The sequence below is a fragment of the Perissodus microlepis genome, chromosome 17 (assembly GCF_051167445.1).
Source record: "Perissodus microlepis isolate ML-2025 ecotype Zambia chromosome 17, ASM5116744v1, whole genome shotgun sequence".
Taxonomy (NCBI): domain Eukaryota; kingdom Metazoa; phylum Chordata; class Actinopteri; order Cichliformes; family Cichlidae; genus Perissodus; species Perissodus microlepis.
The window spans coordinates 17,207,038-17,226,459 of NC_140477.1; the positions used below are offsets into that span (position 1 = coordinate 17,207,038).

General features: G+C 42.0%; 1 protein-coding gene across 1 annotated transcript in view; it reads left to right on the forward strand.

Moving 5' to 3' along the window:
* Positions 1-19,422, forward strand: part of creb3l2 (cAMP responsive element binding protein 3-like 2) — a 45,786-nt gene that overhangs the window by 22,344 nt on the left and 4,020 nt on the right. The window contains exons 2-11 of the mRNA XM_084909841.1: positions 12,211-12,454; positions 13,060-13,262; positions 13,367-13,445; positions 13,657-13,862; positions 14,183-14,329; positions 14,531-14,589; positions 14,899-14,967; positions 17,539-17,638; positions 17,859-17,988; positions 19,033-19,267. Of these exons, the coding sequence (XP_084765967.1) occupies positions 12,211-12,454; positions 13,060-13,262; positions 13,367-13,445; positions 13,657-13,862; positions 14,183-14,329; positions 14,531-14,589; positions 14,899-14,967; positions 17,539-17,638; positions 17,859-17,988; positions 19,033-19,267 (1,472 nt within the window). The remainder of the gene's footprint in view (positions 1-12,210; positions 12,455-13,059; positions 13,263-13,366; positions 13,446-13,656; positions 13,863-14,182; positions 14,330-14,530; positions 14,590-14,898; positions 14,968-17,538; positions 17,639-17,858; positions 17,989-19,032; positions 19,268-19,422) is intronic.

Below are 19,422 nucleotides of genomic sequence, written 5' to 3' on the forward strand. Positions count from 1 at the left end.
CAAGACCTATCCTGTAAGGCTAAAGCTAACCACCATGATCGGAAAGGACACAGTAACACACAGTGAAAGAGTCTCAGGTCTCAGAGTGCGTGGCTATACCTCCACAAATCACATTGATCTCCCTCCTGCCTATACCAAAGACTGCATACCAGTGAATCGAAGGCACATTCCTACCAGTGAAACGGCGAGGCATTGGAATCATCTCAAAGCAATAGCAGATGATATTCCGCCACATTTAGACTGTGAAGTTGGTCTTCTAATAGGTTATAACTGCTCACAGGCACTAGCACCAAGACAGGTCATCCTAGGAAGAGATAATGAACCTTATGCAGTCTGCACAGACCTAGGATGGAGCATCATAGGCTGCTCACCACCTCACCTTGAATCTCCTCCTGTTGCCAACATATGCCATAGAGTAACTGTCAAAGAGCTTCCTCCAGTGACGCCATCCGATGCCATTAAAGTACTTGAGTCTGACTTTAAGGACATCAGCAAGGACAGCAGAACAGTGTCTCAAGATGACATCCTCTTCCTGAATATGCTAAAGGAAAGCATTTACATGAACACCCATGGTCACTATGAGATGCCTCTCCCTTTTAAAGAGAGACCCTACCTTCCCAACAACAAGCAGTTAGCTATCATCCGGCTCAACCATCTCAAACGAAAGCTGCTGAACAACAAGAACTACAAGACTCACTACGTAACGTTTTTGAATGAGGTAATTAAAAACAATGATGCTGAAGAAGTTCTCTGTGAAGAGAAGGAAGGCGAAACATGGTATATTCCACACCACGGAGTTTATCATTCCAAAAAACCAGAGAAGCTCAGAGTGGTTTTTGATTGCTCGGCTAAGTACAAGGGAACTTGCCTAAATGATCATCTCCTGTCGGGCCCCGATTTGACAAATACTCTAACTGGTGTTCTTATCAGATTTCGACAGAACCATGTTGCTCTGATGTGCGACATCGAAAGGATGTTTCATCAGTTTCATGTGTGCGAAGCGGATAGAGACTACCTACGTTTCCTGTGGTGGAAGGATGGAAACTTCAGTGTGGAGCCGCAGGAATTCCGTATGAAAGTTCACCTTTTCGGTGCTGCATCTTCACCGGGATGTGCCAACTATGGGTTGAAACATCTCGCTAAGGAGAACGAGAGCCTGTTTCCTCTGGGCTCCCAATTCATTATGAGGGACTTCTATGTGGATGATGGTGTCACAAGCATAGCAGATGTAGATGAGGCTATTCAGCTTGCAAAAGAAGCCCAAAGGCTCTGTGCTATGGGTGGTCTGCGACTACACAAATTTGTGTGTAACAATGCGAAGGTGCTTGAGAGTATAGCACCATCTGAGCGTGCCACTGAAGTAAAGGCTCTTGATCTTGCCTTTAGTGATTCATCGCTGGAAAGAGCCTTAGGAATCCACTGGCACATTGAGTCAGACAGTTTCAGGTTCCATGCCCGTTTGAAGGACCAACCAGAAACCAGGCGTGGTATACTATCCACTGTTGCCTCTCTTTATGACCCACTTGGGCTTATTGCTCCTTTCCTGCTAACTGGGAAAAGGGTTCTTCAAGAAATGTGTAGGCATGGTACAGGTTGGGATGACCCACTCATCAGTAAACTGCAACCAGTCTGGAGATCCTGGAAGAGTGATCTGGCAAATTTGGATAAAATCACCATACCCCGATGCTATGTACCAGCTGACTTTGGAAAGGTCACAAAGAGAGAGCTACATCACTTCTCTGATGCAAGCACGTATGGTTATGGCCAGTGCTCATATTTGAGACATGTGAATGAAAATGGAACTGTTCATTGTGCTCTGATTATGGCAAAGTCCAGAGTTGCTCCAATCAAAGCTGTGACCATCCCCAGGTTAGAACTGACTGCTGCTGTTGTATCAGTTGCAGCAAGCAATACTCTAAAGGAAGAACTGGGAATTTCAGGGATTGATGAATACTTCTGGACAGACTCCAAGGTTGTACTGGGGTACATTAACAACGAGGCACGCCGCTTCCACACATTTGTATCAAATAGGATTCAGAAAATACATCTCAGTACAACTCCTCAGCAGTGGCGATATGTTTCTACTGACAAGAATCCTGCAGACCTTGCATCGAGAGGTTCTAGTGCAAGCAAGCTTCTGACATCGAACTGGTTTACTGGACCCAAGTTCTTATGGGAGAAAGAGGTATCACCAGAGGTAGAGGTAATCCCAGAAATCCCAGTTGGGGACCCTGAAGTTAAAAGGGTTCGAGCACTAAATTTGGAGTCTGCAGAACAAGTGACTCTTTCAGACCGCTTGTCAAAGTTTTCTTCATGGTGTAAGGTCAAACAAGCTGTTGCGCGACTTCTTCGCCGAGCCAAGAGGGACAAGTCAACAAGTCACAGCACAGTTCAGGAGCGAGAGGATGCACAGTGCATCATTATAAGAGATTTACAGAGACGAGTGTATCCAGATGAGATCCAGCTACTTAGTAATGGCTTACAACTTTCACGCCAGAGTAAACTGTTTCGACTGGATGCCTTTCTTGACAAAGATGGAATCCTCAAGGTGGGAGGAAGACTGAAAAATGCATCTCTCCCTGCCTCTCAGAAACATCCAATGATCATTCCAAAGGACCACCACATAACGAGGATGATAATAGCTCATCATCATGAACAGGTTAAACACCAAGGAAGGGGTATAACCATCAACGAGATCAGATCAAATGGATACTGGATCCCAGGAATGAACAGAGCTGTTGCATCTTATGTGCATCAGTGTGTCAAATGCAGGAAACTCAGGGGATCAGTGGAAGAGCAGCGAATGGCAGACCTGCCATCTGAGCGGGTGGATCCATCTCCACCTTTCACTTATTGCGGAATGGACTGTTTTGGGCCATTTTTTACAAAGCAAGGGCGTAAGGTGAATAAACGTTATGGTCTGCTTTTCACATGCCTTTGTTGTAGAGCAATTCACATTGAAATGGTGAATGATATGTCAGCAGATGCCTTCATTAATGGCCTCCGATGTTTTGTTTCCATAAGAGGAGCAGTACGAAAAATAAGATGTGACCAAGGAAGCAATTTTGTTGGAGCTAAGAATGAAATGTATAATGCGCTGAAACAGATGGATGTCAATCGTCTGACTGCATTCTTGGCTGAGAGGCAGTGCGACTTCATTATGAATGCTCCCCATTCAAGCCATGTTGGAGGTGTCTGGGAGAGACAGATCAGAACAGTAAGAAATGTACTTCGGTCCACTCTTTCACTCTCACCTGGAAGATTAGATGATGCCTGTTTGAGGACATTGTTTTACGAAGCAATGTCTATTGTGAACAGCCGTCCACTCACTGTGGATAACCTGAATGATCCAAATGGTCCAGAACCGCTGACTCCTAATCACCTACTCACTATGAAACCCACTGGAGCCTTACCACCTCCTGGGACGTTCATCAGAGAAGACATGTATGCTCGTAAGAGATGGCGTCATATCCAGTATCTAGCAGAGCAATTCTGGAACCGCTGGAGAAGAGAGTATCTCTCTAATATTGCCACTAGACAACGTTGGCATATTTCTAGAAGGAATCTGAAAGTTGGTGACATAGTCATCGAAAGGATGGATGATCTGCCACGGAACGAGTGGAGATTAGCCAGAGTTGAAGAAACAGTCGCTGATAAAGATGGGCTTGTGAGGAAAGTTAAGATTCGTCTTGGAGACCAGAAAATGAAAAGGGAGGGTCAATGTTCTGGCAAGCCATCTATTGTTGAACGGCCCATTCAGAAACTGATCTTGCTTTTAGAGGCTGTCTAAGACAACGACTATATCCTTTATTGTATGAAGACTTGTGGACATTACCTGCAGGCTCATGCATGGATAATTCTTTGTTTTCGTTATGTAAAAGGCCTTGTGGTTAAGGTCATTTGTTTTTAAAAATCATTCGTGTTATAGTTCTCCCTTTTGTTAAAACACCCATGATTTGGTGGGAGTGTAAATGACCTTTAAATTTGGTAAATATTTTTATGTTTGTTTGAAAGGTACTTCGGTTTTATTTTGAAATCCATGCTTTTATTTTTGAAACAGGAAACTGGCGTAAAACCGTTAAAGGGCTGTTAGTAACGTTTCTTTTAGGATATGGTAAATAGTGTGCCTTAAAGTGAAAAATATGTACGTTTCCTTTGCCAATTAGTACCTGGCTGACAGTGGCACAAGGTTTGTTAATGTTTCCTTTAACGGAATAAGTTACATGCAATCAAAATGTCGTTTAATAGAGTTTATGTTGTTAACCTTGACCTTGACCTTTATGTATAGTTGTAAGTTAGTGAGGTGATATAATGAATTGAGTGATGTAAATTTGATGTATATGCTATATGTGAGCAGGAGAAATTTGTTTCCTTTGTTGTTATGGTATTAATATTGCTGGTTTTGTTTTGCTCCTAGCTCTTACGGTGTCTTCACTGAATGTTTCAATAAAAACATTTCCAATAAAACCTCTGTGAAGCATCAGTATAAGAGACCATCATTCAGCCAGGGATGCTACAATAATAGCATGCAGGGATTTGTCTCAGTCTTCAGGCATCTAGTTGTGTTTGGTGACTCACTAAAATGTAACATTTTAGTCTCATTCCCTTTTTTTTAAATGAGATCTTTCCAGGCTTGTCAGGTGTGACTGCTGTGATTCACATTTTCAGTTGTTAATAGTTTATTTCACTGCAGATTAAACAGCCTTAACCAAACAAATTTGAGCTGATTGGCTCTGAAAGATTCATGATAAACTAATAGGACTCAGTAGTCTAGCCACAACTATTTACCGTAATCTCTCCAGAAGGAGAATGTAAGGTACCTTGATAATAATGCTGTTGTTTTGACTTTATGCAACACTTCCAGGTGATCTTATGTGCGTTTCAGTTCTGTTAACAGGAAGAAACCTCCAGCTCTCCAGATCCTCTGAATCTTTTGATGATATTGTGTAATGTAGATAATGAAATAATTGAGGAGCATTATTTTGAAATTGTTCCACAGTTTGTAGACACAGTTTTTGCAGATTGGTGCACGTCTGCTCTTTATAGTACTTTTTACATTTCTGGCCTTTTGTTCCCAAGTCTCAGCTTTTTTTGAGACATGTCTCTTGAAATTATAAATTTTTCCCAGTTTAATATGTTTTCTGTGTTTAACAGTGAATAATATTTGGGTTTACTAGGACAGAAGATGATTTCATTCTATTTTTATTTAAGTTTTAGGAAGTTTCCCACCTTTTTTGGAACTGGGGTTGGAGAAAAGTTTTAAAAGCTCAGTTACGAGGGTTACCAGTGGTTACCATGCTTTACTCACTGGACATCGTAAGAGAAATGAAACACAATAAAGCACATAGTTCATACTCATCAGAGGCTTGAACACTTTCTACATTTGTCTTTGGTCAAACGTGTGCATGAAAGGCAGATTATGAGTGTAAACTTTAAAACATAATAAGCCTTTTAAGCCAAAAACAAAGTTTTCTTTAATAAAATGATGTAAAAAAATAAAAAATTTGTAGGGGGCAGTTGGATTTTTTTAGATTAAAAATGGCAGACGTGCACAAATATTATTCACATCATTATCAGTGTCATGTGTGACAGACTGCTTCTGAGGTCATCGATGAGTGTTTAAAGGTTGTACTTAGTGGAGAGCAATCTCTGCTCTTTGGCTGATAAATGCTGTGCACGTGTGCACACTTTAGCTAAGTGTTAAAACTGCTTGTACACATTGTTATCATTCCAGGGGGGAGTTTCACTTATTGCTAAAGTGCAGTTACCACAGCGGCTGAGGACCAAATATCCAAATATTCAAAGTGTTTTGGGAATTTCACCAGAGGGCCCACATTAGGAGAATCAAACTAGAGGGTGGGGGAACCGGATTTTAAGAGAATTTGAGAGCAAGTGGGGAAAGTGAAGTTAGAGGAGAAAGCCTCGCTTCTCTATCTCTTAATGACGACATAGCAGGACATGATAACAAAATGATGCGTTAGTCAGATAGAAGATTCCTGCAGATGAAAGTTCAGGTCTTCATTCAACCTTTCGCACTGGTTATCGGTTGATAATTGGACACGTGTTGGTTATTAGTGACAGTAAAGCGACCGGGACAGATAATCGGGATCCACATCAAACTATTGAGTCATTCAGTTGGTGCTGATACACAGACGCGTGTACTTTATTAGGCTGTCATCAGCAAAAGTACACACAGCTGAGTCCAGGGCAAGGTACACACACACACACTCAGTCAGTCAGCTGGATACACACTAGAGGAGGAGGACGGTGGGGCCTGTGTGGTTTTAGTGTGATTTATAGTTTGTAGGCATCTGGTTTGGGCTTTAAGGGGAGGAGGGGACATCATCAAACTTTCCTCGAGCTTTAGGATCTGCTCATTAAGGGTTAAAACAGACGCACATCGTACTTTACAGAAGAATTACAGACCAGGAAGCACATTCCTCTCCTCCCTCTGTTAAATTAGCTGCTAACCGGTGATCAACACAGATGTCGAGGCTTACCGCTCGCTGTTCTGCCTGGCAACTGGCTAGTGTGCAGTGGACTGGATATTTCTTAAATCCCACTGGTTTTATTTTATTTTCTAACATTTAGATGTAGGGTTGCTGTGGCTCATTTTCAGTTGGTCTTGGAGTCATGTATCAGCCATTACTGGTACTCAGTATTAAATTAATAAGATATATTCCTCATTGTGATGAAGATGCTGGGATTATCGTTTTATGCTTGATCTAAACTTTCTTACGTTTCTAAAAAGCCAAACTGCTTTGCTGTTTAGCTTTCTTTGTGCTATGTTAGCTCTCATGCTAGCAGTTGCTACTCATGCTAGCAGTTGCTACTGAGGTGTAGCGTAGTAACTCAAACCAAAAGCACATAACTGAGCCAAATTTCGTATGAGTGAATGCCTATTTAGTACATATTTAGTACATCAGGGAAAAATGTGCTTTCCCCTGATGGTTGGGAAATGGTTGCTGACAAAGATAGAGCTGGGTCAAAAACTTCCTTGTGATTGTTTTAGTCACCAACAAGCTACAATCTCCTGTAGTTTGCACTGAAGACGCCGATTTCTGTAAACACTGGCCAGCTATTTGCCAAATCTTGAAAAAGTGCAACTCAAGATGCAGAATCTCTGCCTTCAAAGTAAAAGTTGCGCCCTTTGAAAGATTCTGGTTGCAGCGGTAAGGCACAACTTTTATTTTGAAGGTGAACTTTTCTCAGTTTCACTATTTAAGCAGTTGGTGACGTTTGCAGACAAATCGCCATCCTCCAAGCAAACTACTAGCAAATCTGCTAGCAGCCAAAGCAATTGCTAAGCAGCAATATCAGCAAATTCTACCAACATGTTGCCAACCGGTAGAGAAGTACACATTTTCCCCTAGCAACAGGTGGTTGCCAGAGGGTTCGCTGACTGGTCTCTAGCCATATGTGAAGTAAACAGCTGTAAAGATATCAGTGTTATGGTCTGTCTCCACAGTGCTGTCTGCGTGCCACTTCTGGTGTAAAGTGAAGAAACTCTTTAGCTTGTTGGCATTAATCTAACACAGTCACAGTCAATTTGAAACAGCTCAAACTCCAAAGTGTTTATCTAGCTCGTGTGTCCCAGTTTGGTGCTTTGTCTTCATCCCGTTTCCTTTGATGTGATCCTGATATATGAAAAATATTGTGCGGCTGCTGGCTGTGTTGTCTCTCTCTTTGGATGACAGGGGATTTCTGCGGACGGCACTGATGTCTCATCACAGCTTGAGACATTATCTGTCTTCATTTCTGCCTCCACTGACAGATTTCATCGCGACTTCAATTAAAAGATTGCGATCTGCGCCGTCAGCTGAGTCCTGTGCTTGTTTCTGCGTGTTACATTAGAAACATTATTATGAAAAATATGAGGGCAGCCTCTTTATTATCACCCCTGCTCCCTCAGATGAGTCAGTAACCTGCTGATTCTTGCTCTAGTTCTAGTGTAATCTCCCAATTTTCCCATTTTGGCTTCAGCTCTCGTGGTTGTTTCCCAGCTGGAGAGCGTCGGGTTACAGCCAGCCCTAAATTACACCTCTCTGTTGGGATGCAGGGGACAAAGAGGTTTCTGTTGTGCGTGATGAGCTACACCCGGCCAGTGACCTATGCTGCAGCCCAGTCTCACACACAACCATGACCACAAACTCCCACAGCAGAAATGACAGGGAGCTCATAAAGCCTCACTGTGTGCCTTTGGTGTGGTTCTGTTTTCAAGCAGGCGGAGTTGGACCTCTCCCATTTCCTGTTCTCCAGAAAGAGGAGGATATATTTGTTTCTGAGCCTCCATGTTTGTTTATTGATATTTTTTAAACTAAACTTAAGGCAATAAAAGCTGATTATTTATTTATTTAATTTAGTTTGTTTCAGTGTCATTGTGACATTGGGGTGGTATCAGATGTCCCATAAACCAGACCTTCTCTTATAAACATGGATTTGCACCGTATGTAATTACTCCTCCTCCCTGAAAGCTAAAAAAACACACCCACTGTTTTTTTAGGTTTTGTTTTTTTCGGGCCTTATTGTGATTTTAATGCTTTGTCCCCCCCCGTCACACACACACACACACACACACACACACACACACTTTTTTGTAGGAAGCAATATGCTGACATTATGCTAAAATAAACGCAGTCACATGGCTTAAGCTACTATGTTAGATGTGATTATGTTTAAGGTAATGAACCTCGTATCGTCAAAATTCTTAGTATGATAATCCTAAAATCTATACAAATCTAAAATTTGTGTAAAAGTACAAAAATACACATAACTGAGCCAAATTTCTATGTTTTAGGAATCTTGGTTCAGCAGATATAGCCTCACTACAGTTGCTGTGCATCTGCAAGCCACTTTTCAACCCACCTTCAACCCCAGATCTTTCTTTTCATGTTTTTCTGACTCTATCAAAGTCATGTATGTTGTCAGCGATGCCTGCTTTTACACTCTGACTCTCGCTGCTTGCTCGTGGTATACAAGGACAGGGAGGTCCCAGAACAAAGTCATACCGCCAAATATAAATCGCTGTAAATAGAAATGAGGATAGTCTTTGAACTGTAGCGTTATCATTATTATTTATATTTAAAATGACTATTATTACTGTAATTAACACCCAGATCTGTCAGTGTTTTATGTGTTTACTTGTTTAAAATGGTTTAAAGTAATAAGATGCCTCTTGGTAATGCTGCTGCTGCTGCCAGGAGATGCTGGAATGAGGGTAAAGCTGCAAATGTTTGTCTACAGTGTGCTCGGTTGTTCATGTTCTCTCTCTCTCTCTCTCTCTCTCTCTCTCTCTCTCTCTCACACACACACTCACACACACACACACACACACACACACACACACACACACACACACAGTAATATATGTTGATATAATGGGTTGTTTCCACTTATAAGTGCTGTTCTGGAGGTTAAAATAGAACCCACGGGTGTATAAATGTGTAAATATTTGTCTTCCCTCTTGAATAGATTCACGGTGTGCTGTTGCTGTTTGCATTACACACACACGCACACACACACACACACACACGCACACACACAGTGAAATGACCTCTGTATGCTGCCCTATAAGGGCCATCCTCAAGCCTCTGTGTTTGTGCATGTGGGAGAAAATGCTAGAAGTTAAGCTCTCTCTTTCTCAGACTGTAATCGAAGCCGCATGCTTGGCATTTGGTCGTCCACCTTCCTCCTCTTTCCTCGTTTCCTGCATCTTGATTTCACTCTCTCTTTATCCCTCTTCTCATTCATGTATACATCTTTTTTTGTTGTCTGTTTTGTTGTTGTTTTATAACAGTTTGTCTGAACCATCCGTGTCGTTATAGGTTGTTTTCCTCGTCTTGCTCTTCACGTGTCTCTAATTTAAATGGTTTTCTTCTCTCACACTGGCCGAGTCCCATGTAGCTGAAACTGCAATTGGAAACCTGCTTCTCATTTTGTGTCCCAGCAGAACTTGAAGTTGCATCACAAATGTTTTTGAAGCAGCGAGTTCAAGTGAGGACAGGGCTGGAAAAGTTTAGCTGTGAGTTTGAAATGTATGCGAACCCTAAGGGTAACTGTACATCATTTCTGTTTCTTAAAAGAATGATACGATAATATATAAGAGCGATAAAACATCTCAAATAGAAAGCGTAGCAGACAGTAACACCACAAGGAGATAAACAATGTACGGAAGTTCATCAGTGACAAAACTGCAGGAGATTTAGGATTTAAAAGTAAGAAAAAGCTGTGTTTGTCAAAATAAATCACATGTTTGTACATGCCGGTGTACTCCTAGTGCCAATTCCAAGTCTGGGTATATAGGAAAAATCTGTGCCAAATCAATCCGCTGTGCAAAAAAAAGAAAGTATCTGTACCATGTGTTTATTTAAGTGAAAAATCTGCTCCCGTTAAAGATAGCATTTGATAACCTCAGGATATATCAGTGAACACGTGTTATAATATATATAACTTCATATATAGGCAGCGATCACTCTCGCTAACTTCTTATCCACACACGCCCATTTTGTTCTGGAAGCATGATCGAAACCGCTCTGTTCAGAAAAGAGAAACAAGCATTACCCACGGGAGGCAACACAAGAGGAAAAGAGTTACCCACCTACTCGGGTACTTGTGTTTTTTGCCAGTTTTTTTCCCCAAACTGAATATGACAAGTTAATAAATAAATCTAAAAAGGACGAAAAACTGCACACATGATAAAAGTAATGGCCTATATTTTTTCATAATCTTTGTAATCTTAATTTCCTCTTAGCAATTTTTATGCATTGAATAAGTGTTTTGCTAACATATATAAATCAGGCCTGCCTACTTTCATAGCCCGGCTCAATAACTGTGACAGGGGATGGGAGACCTTAAAAAACACAAGATTATTTCCAGATTAAACTGCTTTAAATAGCTTTTATTTATGAGTGAGTGAGTAAGGGTAGAGCGTGGATGAATATCACTGTAAGTGTGCTGCAGAACTGAGGGGAGGAGGGAGCTTTTCCAGCCGAGCTCAGTGCGGAACAAAACAGAGGCACCAAGGGTAGACTATATTCAAACAGACTTACCGTAACTTTATTACCAGTTACTTTATTTTATATTGAATGAAAGTAATGCAGTTTTATCTTATTTCACAGTTTATCTAGGCAGGTAAAAAAAAAAAGAAAAGTGCCCTAAACCGAGTTTTGCTGAAACGATAACTGCCTCCATACCGGCGACTGCTGTAGCAGGAGGAATGATGTTTTCTGAATCCTGGCACCGACTCAGAAACGAACGACATCATAATGTTCTGCAAATGTTCTGCAAAAATACTTTAACTACATGGTACAATAACTTCAGAACAGAACATTGTGATTGTATTTCACTTTTGAATCGGTGACACTAATGTTTGATATCCACCTTTTAAAGTTTGTGGCTTCTTGGCATTGACGTCCATATTTGAACCCGTGTACACTTCCATTTCTGTTAAATTGCTTCAATTATCCCTTCATACATGTACATGTAGTGTTTCTGGACAGACCGGATATAAACTGGTTGGTGGTTTTTCTAGAAACATTATACAACATTTGTTGTATAATAGCGACTGCAAAGTGAGGACTTCATGGTTTTATCTACTGTTTATTGCTTTAAACTGAGTATGTTTGGGTTTATCCGATAGGATAAGACATCAATGTTCTGTTTTCCTTTGTCTTGGGGACCAAAACTGTTGAACTTGGAGTCTGCATGTTTTCTGCATGCTGAGAGGAGCAGAGGAAGGCCTAATCTCCAGCATACTTTGCTTTGGCTGCCTTTTGTTTATTAAAGTCATAACAGCCAATCACAGGGGGGAGATCTACACATGCTCACCTGCCTAGGAGATAAGGAATGTGATGATGGGGGATCAAAGGCTGGGAGGAAGAGGGCTTGTCTGCAAACTTCTGTATGTGTTTGGTAAATGTGTCACCACACTGAGAATCAAACACACACTGAAAGAGAAGCTGTGATTAGTGGGGGAGAGGTTTGAGCATTTGATTGGCTGCTTTAGTCTTCTCTGAGGGAGAGCTGAGGGAAACCTCAAGGCAAGGTGCCAATAAAGAGTTTAATAGTCTGTAATTACAGACTGACGGTCGTAGGCTCCCGACGATGTGGCTTTATGTAATTATCTGTTTGATTCCTCCTGCATGTCTGTCACAGGAGTTCAAATTAAACATCCCCTGAAAATTCATAGTGCTTTATTTCTCCTCCCTGCAGCACTTCTCCGAGCTGCTGGACGACCTCTCCCAGGATGCTTTGCTGGGTCAGCTGCTCAGCGACCCCTTCCTGTCCGGGGGGAGAGACTCGGTGGAGTCCATGGAGGGAGACGCCGACGCCGACCTGTCCCCGTCTTCCCCTCTTCCGCCCCACATCACCGCTGAGCACAGCTACTCGCTGTGCGGCGACAGCCGACCCCAGTCACCCCTGTCACACCTGACCGGAGAGCACGGCAGCGAAGCAGGTGAGATGCCAACACAAAGATTGTGGCTTTAAAGGACAACCAATCAAAAGCACCGGGGTGCTTGCCCTCAAGCTCACGGTGATTATTAATCACAGCTGTTGGTTTTAAAGACTTTTTATTTTTTGATACAAATCATATCGCTGGGATTAGAAGTGTAGTTAAAATGAACTTCACTGGGAGAAAGTGGAGTCTCACTGGTCTGGCCCACTTAAATTCAAAATATGTGGCTCGTGATGTAAAATCCCTGCTTTGATTCTCACGTCATCACACTGAGAATCAGACCAGAATCAGAAGAAGAAAGAATAAAAGACAGAAAACAGTCAAACAGCATCTTACCACTAAATCTGCTTTATCAAGGCTTTTATAGCTTTTATTGTGAAAGGACTTTAAACAAAAGTTAAAACTCAAAAGTTAAGATTGCTAATGAAGCATTAATGCTCTATAAACCAGTATTTGTTACCCGTTACCGTAATATTTATGGAGCTGCTCTGCTACTGTTGTTGGTAAGTGTTGGTATTATTGTGTGCAGTGGTAGATAAACCTTAATCTAATCTAATCTCATTGGTAAAGAGCACTAACAGGAGCACGCTTTGCCTCCTCTGCAGCTGAGTCTGATGGCGATTCAGCCGAGTGGCCTATGGAGCAGGAGGAAGCCATTGAGAGCCTCCTGTGTGAGACTCCCTCCCTGCTCCCCACCCTCTCCCTCTCTCTGGCCACCAGTGAGGGGCCCCAAACCTCCGAGGGTTCGGTCCTGGCCCCTGCTGCCACCTCGGTTCAGGTCACAGTGAACCAGAGCAAAGCCATCAAGGTGAGAAACGATGGTTAAATCAGATATTTGTGCTCTTTTCTTCTTCTTTTTTTAATGTTTGTAACATTTTAACACCTCCTGTTTCTCTTTTCCTCTGTTTGAAGATAAAGGAGGAGAACATCAGCCCTAAAATTAAACTGGAGCCTCATGAAGTGGACCAGTTCCTCAATCTCTCACCAAAAGGTCAGTTCTTTCGTCTCCTCTCTTTCCACTTGTTGCACTTCTGTAATGGTGTGCTACGAGGACCCCTGCTGGTGATTTGTTTAAATACCTCACAGCTGAGTTTGAAAACCCCTGAGCATCAAAAATGCTTTCTAAATTTTAACTTTTATAATTTTTCTCTGTTTTCTCTGAGACTGAATGAATAGCTAACAATCCAGCCGCTGTGTTTTAGATCTGGAGTCTCTACAGATGCCTCCCACTCCCCCGAGTTCCCACAGCAGTGACTCAGAGGGCAGCCAAAGCCCCGTTCACGCCCCGCCTGGCCTCTCCTGCCCCACATCCCCCACCAGCCCCCCTCCATCCCAGGCTGGCCTGAAGGTGTCACCACGAGGTGCTTCGTCCTCCCTCTCCAACTCGCCTCTGCTCACCGCTCCTCATGTAAGATTAAAGGAAATTTTAAAAGCCCATCAAACCTCAAAGAGAGCAGAATAGCAGAGTAACGTGTTTCCAGCTGATGTAATTAAAATAACTGGGTTTTTTGCATAATTTTCCTGCTGTTTTTGCTCTGCAATCCATGAATATTACTGGACTTTCCACCTTTTCCACTCCTTTCACATCCCTTCTACAACCTAATGTATATGTGCAGACTCTCGTGCCAAAAAAGAAGTTATAGTGTAAAATTCACAAGCATTTTTTAGACATCCTCCCTCTTTACAAAGTTGTAAACAATGTTTACGTTTATCTGTTGTTTCCTGTAGAAACTGCAGGGTTCTGGGCCGCTGATCCTGACCGAGGAAGAGCGCCGCACGCTGGTGGCCGAAGGTTACCCTGTTCCCAACAAACTCCCGCTCACCAAAGCTGAGGAGAAGGCACTTAAGAAGATCCGCAGGAAGATCAAGAACAAGGTGCCGATGTAGAGCACAGTTTGTGTTTTGGATGATCTGAGCAAGCATCCGTGATCATCCGTTAAGAGTCTAAAAGACTAGGAATATGTTTACTGCAAGTTAGAACAAAATAGTTAAAAAAAACAAGAAAATATTTGTCATGTCAGGCGAATTTCTGATTTTTCTACTTTTTCTGATTCTGTTTCCTTCACCATCTCTCAGATTTCAGCTCAAGAGAGTCGCAGGAAGAAGAAGGAGTACATGGATGCTCTGGAGAAGAAGTAAGTCCTTCTTTTTTCCTCTTTCTTCTTATCATGTGAAAAACAATGTCAGGATCACTACAAATAGCAAACAGCTATTAATGCTGCATAAACTTTAGTGTCCCCTTTTAGAAAAAATGTTAGGTCATCTAAAGTATCCACATTCAAACATCATCAGGGTGAATCTCGGCATTACCGAGGTGTGCAGAGTGAAAGCAGCTGTTCTTAAACTACAAATAAATCATGCTAGAGTCAGAACAGGGAGAAAGGGGTGCTGATGAATGAACTGCGTTCAGTCACTGACCCTGCAGTACTGCTGTCTGACCACAGGGTGGAGACCTGCTCCAACGAAAACAGCGAGCTGCGCAGGAAAGTGGAGACTCTGGAGTGTACAAACAAGTAAGAGCAGCACACACGGACTCACAGTCTTAACCTCGTATAGGATTGATTTAATGCACAGTAACGGACCCATTTTAGACCCTTAACTTCTGCAACTACATAAAAATATAAAATTACCACATAGAAGTTAATTATTTCCTGCAAGATGCTTTTAAATTGCCCCTATTGGTCAAACATCAAATTCTCCCTCCTCTTTTGGCCTAAGGTAGGTAAGTAAACTGTCTTCACGAAGCCCTTCCAGCAGTTCCAACGAGGAATTTTTCTGAATTAGAGAACGTGAGCACAAAAACAAAAGGATAACTGAGGTGGTAGTCCAGTTATTTGGGCTCTTTATAGATTCAGCCTCTGTCAGTGGCAACACAGATGAGTGAGCGACAGAGGCGATGACAAGTGTGTCATAAAGACTCTGGGATGGTGACAATCAAAACACCAGGAAAGTCATGAGGGAGGACGGGTTCACACCTAAAAATGTCCCTCCCTGGGCGCATGCTGGATTTAACACATCCTTGGGGATTTGGCTTTTTTTCCCTCTCCTTCTGTCTTTGTGAATCTCTAAAGGCATCTGTTTTTATTTCACGCAGTGCAGCTGAGAAAAGCACGGAGAATGAGTGGGGAAACACTGACTCGCTTTTATTATTTGCAAATAGAGCTGAATCAAAAGCTCCCCGTAGATGTGTTCAGCTGCAATTTTGCATCCATGCATAATCATGAGGCTATTTTAATGTGAAAAGCTCACCCTGCATCGGATAGACAGCGCTGTTTGCTCTTGTTATGCATGGATGAACCGTGCGTGCACCCACTGAGTGCACTGTGTTAAGTATAGCTGCCTGGAACACAGCTGTTCTGGGGCTTGTTTTGCACTCAGTGGTTAAAGTGGGCTTTGCTGTCAGTGTCAAAAACTTAATGAACCAGTTGCATGCGTGGTGTGTGTGTGTTTTTTATTCTGGGACACCTGGACAGCCAGCTTATGTTGTCGTTAAGCTCAGTTCCTTATTTAATGAAGCAAACGAGAAAGCAAAATTTCAGAAAAATGTTTGACTTGTGTAAAAATAAACAGCAGATTCTTCACTAAAGTGCAAATTCTGGATTTTATAATAAGGGTGCTGATGTAATTTCCTGCGATATCATTCACATTAACATGCAGAATGTGTGGGCGCACAATTCAATCAGTTTGCATAACTTTTATAGACTGTATATAAAAGATGGAAGCCACCATGAAGTCACCCAGTGGGTTTGTACTCTGTATTTTGAAGCTTGCCACCTTGTTGTTTTTAGTACCATTAAGGCAATTCCTTCAAAAAAGCTCAAACAACACAAACAAAGAAGAATGGTACAGTTAAGCAACTCCGATTAGCAAATATGAGGCCCGGTACACAACTACAGCTCCCCCTATCTGTCAATCACAGCACCCAATATCTGGATAAATAATATTTATAAAATAAAAACACCACCATGCACTTATGGTGGGGGTAATGAATGGGGATGGGGGTGGGGGAGGGAGACTGTCAATCGAACCCTAAAGTGTAAAACATGCTTATTACTACTGTAAAAATGGACATTTTAACGTGGAAGTCTATGGGATCTGACTCACTTTGGAAGTCGGCCTCAAGTGGCCAGATGAGGAACTGCAGCTTTCTGATGCTTCCACAGTGGCTTCATTTTTCAGTCCTGGAGATGGCAGTACAGAAGAGTCTGCAAACCTGTTCAGATTACAACGTTTTTTTGTTTTTCTAAACAAAACAGAACAAATCAGCACACACATAACAACTAACAATGTCTTTGCATGTTAAAAAATTAATAAAGAAACAAAAGTAAAGAAAATATGGAGAAAGGTTGTTCAATGAATAGACATTGTATGTCTGAAATGATAAGCTGATCCTTTCTCCCCTGAGAAATTAAATTTTAAGCTTTCTTTTAAAAATATCTCATGGATCGTGTCATGTCAGTGCGTTCTAAGCTGTTTGCTTTCATTTCACACATTCAGTTACACTTACACTGAGTGTAGAGACAGAAACAGCTGACAAAAAACATCAAGGTAGGAAATTTAAAAATAATCATAGAAAACCAACAGATTTAAAGGATCGAGGTTAACTAGGTTAGCCGTGTCAGGTATTATGTTGTGTGTTTTAGCTCTATTGTTGGTTTCTGGTCACGAGTTCTAGCTTAGACACATTGTGTAGTTGTTGTTTTTTTGTATGGCTAACCCTCTTAGCACTTTGTAAAGAGAGGCTTTAGAAACTGGGCTCATACTTTGGTGTCCCGTGGTGCGAACGCCGTTTCCAGCACTTTGACAAAACTGAGAAAATGTTCGAGGCAGTCTTCAGCGTTGACACACAGATCACAGACCCACAAACAACTCTAAGCCAGGAGTCGGTGTGTTTTGTGGTCACCGAGTTCAAAAATGAGTCAGAGGAAATGTAAAGTGAGGCAGGTGTTTTATTGTGCTAAGCTGTAATGGTTTGCACTCTCTTTACACGATACGTTAAATGCAGATTGTCTATATGGTGAAAAAAGCATGCACGATGCACTCAGGTGTGTGTGTGTAACCTGTGTGTGTGTGTTTCTCCTCAGGTCTCTCCTGCAGCAGCTGCAGTCTCTCCAGGCAGCCGTGGCAGGAAAAGTTTCCAAGTCCTGCAGGATGGTTGGCACCCAGACATCATCATGCTTAATGGTACATGGTGTGTGTGTGTGTGTGTGTGTGTGTGTGTGTGTGTGTGTTAACAGAGATTGTGCTGATGAAACATTGATTAAAATATTGAATTAGAAACATCTGCTCCCATCATTCATTAGCAGCGTAGCATTATGTGTGATTCATAATTTATTTGCCTCTCCCTCCCTCCCCTCTCTCCACCCTTCTCCTTCTTCTTCTCTTTGTGTTTGTCTCTCTGTAGGTGGTTGTGTTGTGTTTCGCGCTGTTTTTGGGGAGTTTTTATCCCAGCAGCTTTACACCACGCTCCACCATCACTGAAACGGGCCTCGCTTCCAAACAGCTGGATGTCGAAGAGTCCTACACAGCTACAGGTAGTCACACTCACCAACACATGTTTAATACACCTTACTCAGCGTAGTTACAGTGTGATTTAGCAAAGCAGATGAACAGCTTTGCTTTAATCATGACTAAAGTAAATGCAAAAATATAGTATTGTTGGGACGGTTAAATATTAATGTAAATATGAGAGGAAAGTATGAATATATTGTACTTGACATAGTCGGGTTTTCTCCATGAAAACAAAATAAAACTGAACAAAACAGCAAAATATGAACACAAATAAATACCCCAGATGTTTTTCAAAGATGTTTGCTAAACAGCTTTTTGCTGGTAGGTCAGATAGATGAACTTAGATGAACTTTAGAAAAGTTGATGGCATTTTGTGTTCCCCACTTTTTCCTGCTTCCATCAAAAACATACAATTGTACATTTGTCCAACGCCTCTCAATTAGAGATAGAGTATCACCATGGTTACGCTGATACTTTGATTACACAGAAATGTTTACATTTTCCGTATGAAGCCGTATATTCATGCGTGTGGAGCTGAGACGAGTGTGGACACACACAGTGGACACACACCCACAGTTCGAGTCACCTTTCCTGGAGATTTCAGCTTAAGTGACCTGCCCTGCTGTTTCCATTGTAATGAATCATTAGTTCCCAGCTATTAAACTTTGGTGGTCCATTATAACATTGCTGCTAATCAGATGCCTCCTACAGCTACAGAGACTGATTAGTGGCGTTGACCTTTCACTGCATCCTCTCTGCTTCCTCCCACATGCACGCACTTTTTCTTTTGTAAGAGAAACCAGATATAATTTTCTTAACAATCAATTTCAGTTTCCTCTCCCATCCTGCCCACACGCACACACACACACACTCACACACACAAACCCACAGGCTGCACAGTCTTTTCACCAGGCAGACAATAACATGTGGTGCTACACAGTTATAAAGTGTGTGTGGGCTGGTATGTGAGTGAGTGTGGAACTAAAAGTGATTTTCCTGACACCACACAGTCATACTTTCTCCTCACAAAAATTAGGCACTAATAAGCACTTATCCCCAACTTTTAGTTAAGTCGAGGAGTCTGTTATCGACTTTCGAAGACGAACAGCCGCACCTCCTCGGCCTGGGTGGTGAATATCCCGACCAATGGGAGGACACGCCAGCCGTCGTGATGGCAGCGTGGCGTCGCTCAGAGCAGCAGAAACTCGGGGTTGAGCCCACCAGGATGGAAACACACCCACCTTTCAGGAATAAAAGCAACGACACACAGACGTCAAAAAACCTGCTCCTTGACCTGCACAGGTAAACACACAGCACGATGATGATGATGATGATGGTACTGGGAGTAAACAAAATACCTGAACTCGATCAAAAGAAAGAGTTCACCCACTTTAACTTTCTCGATAAGATTAAAACCTCACTTTTCTCACAGATTTACCATAGATACAATTTTAATT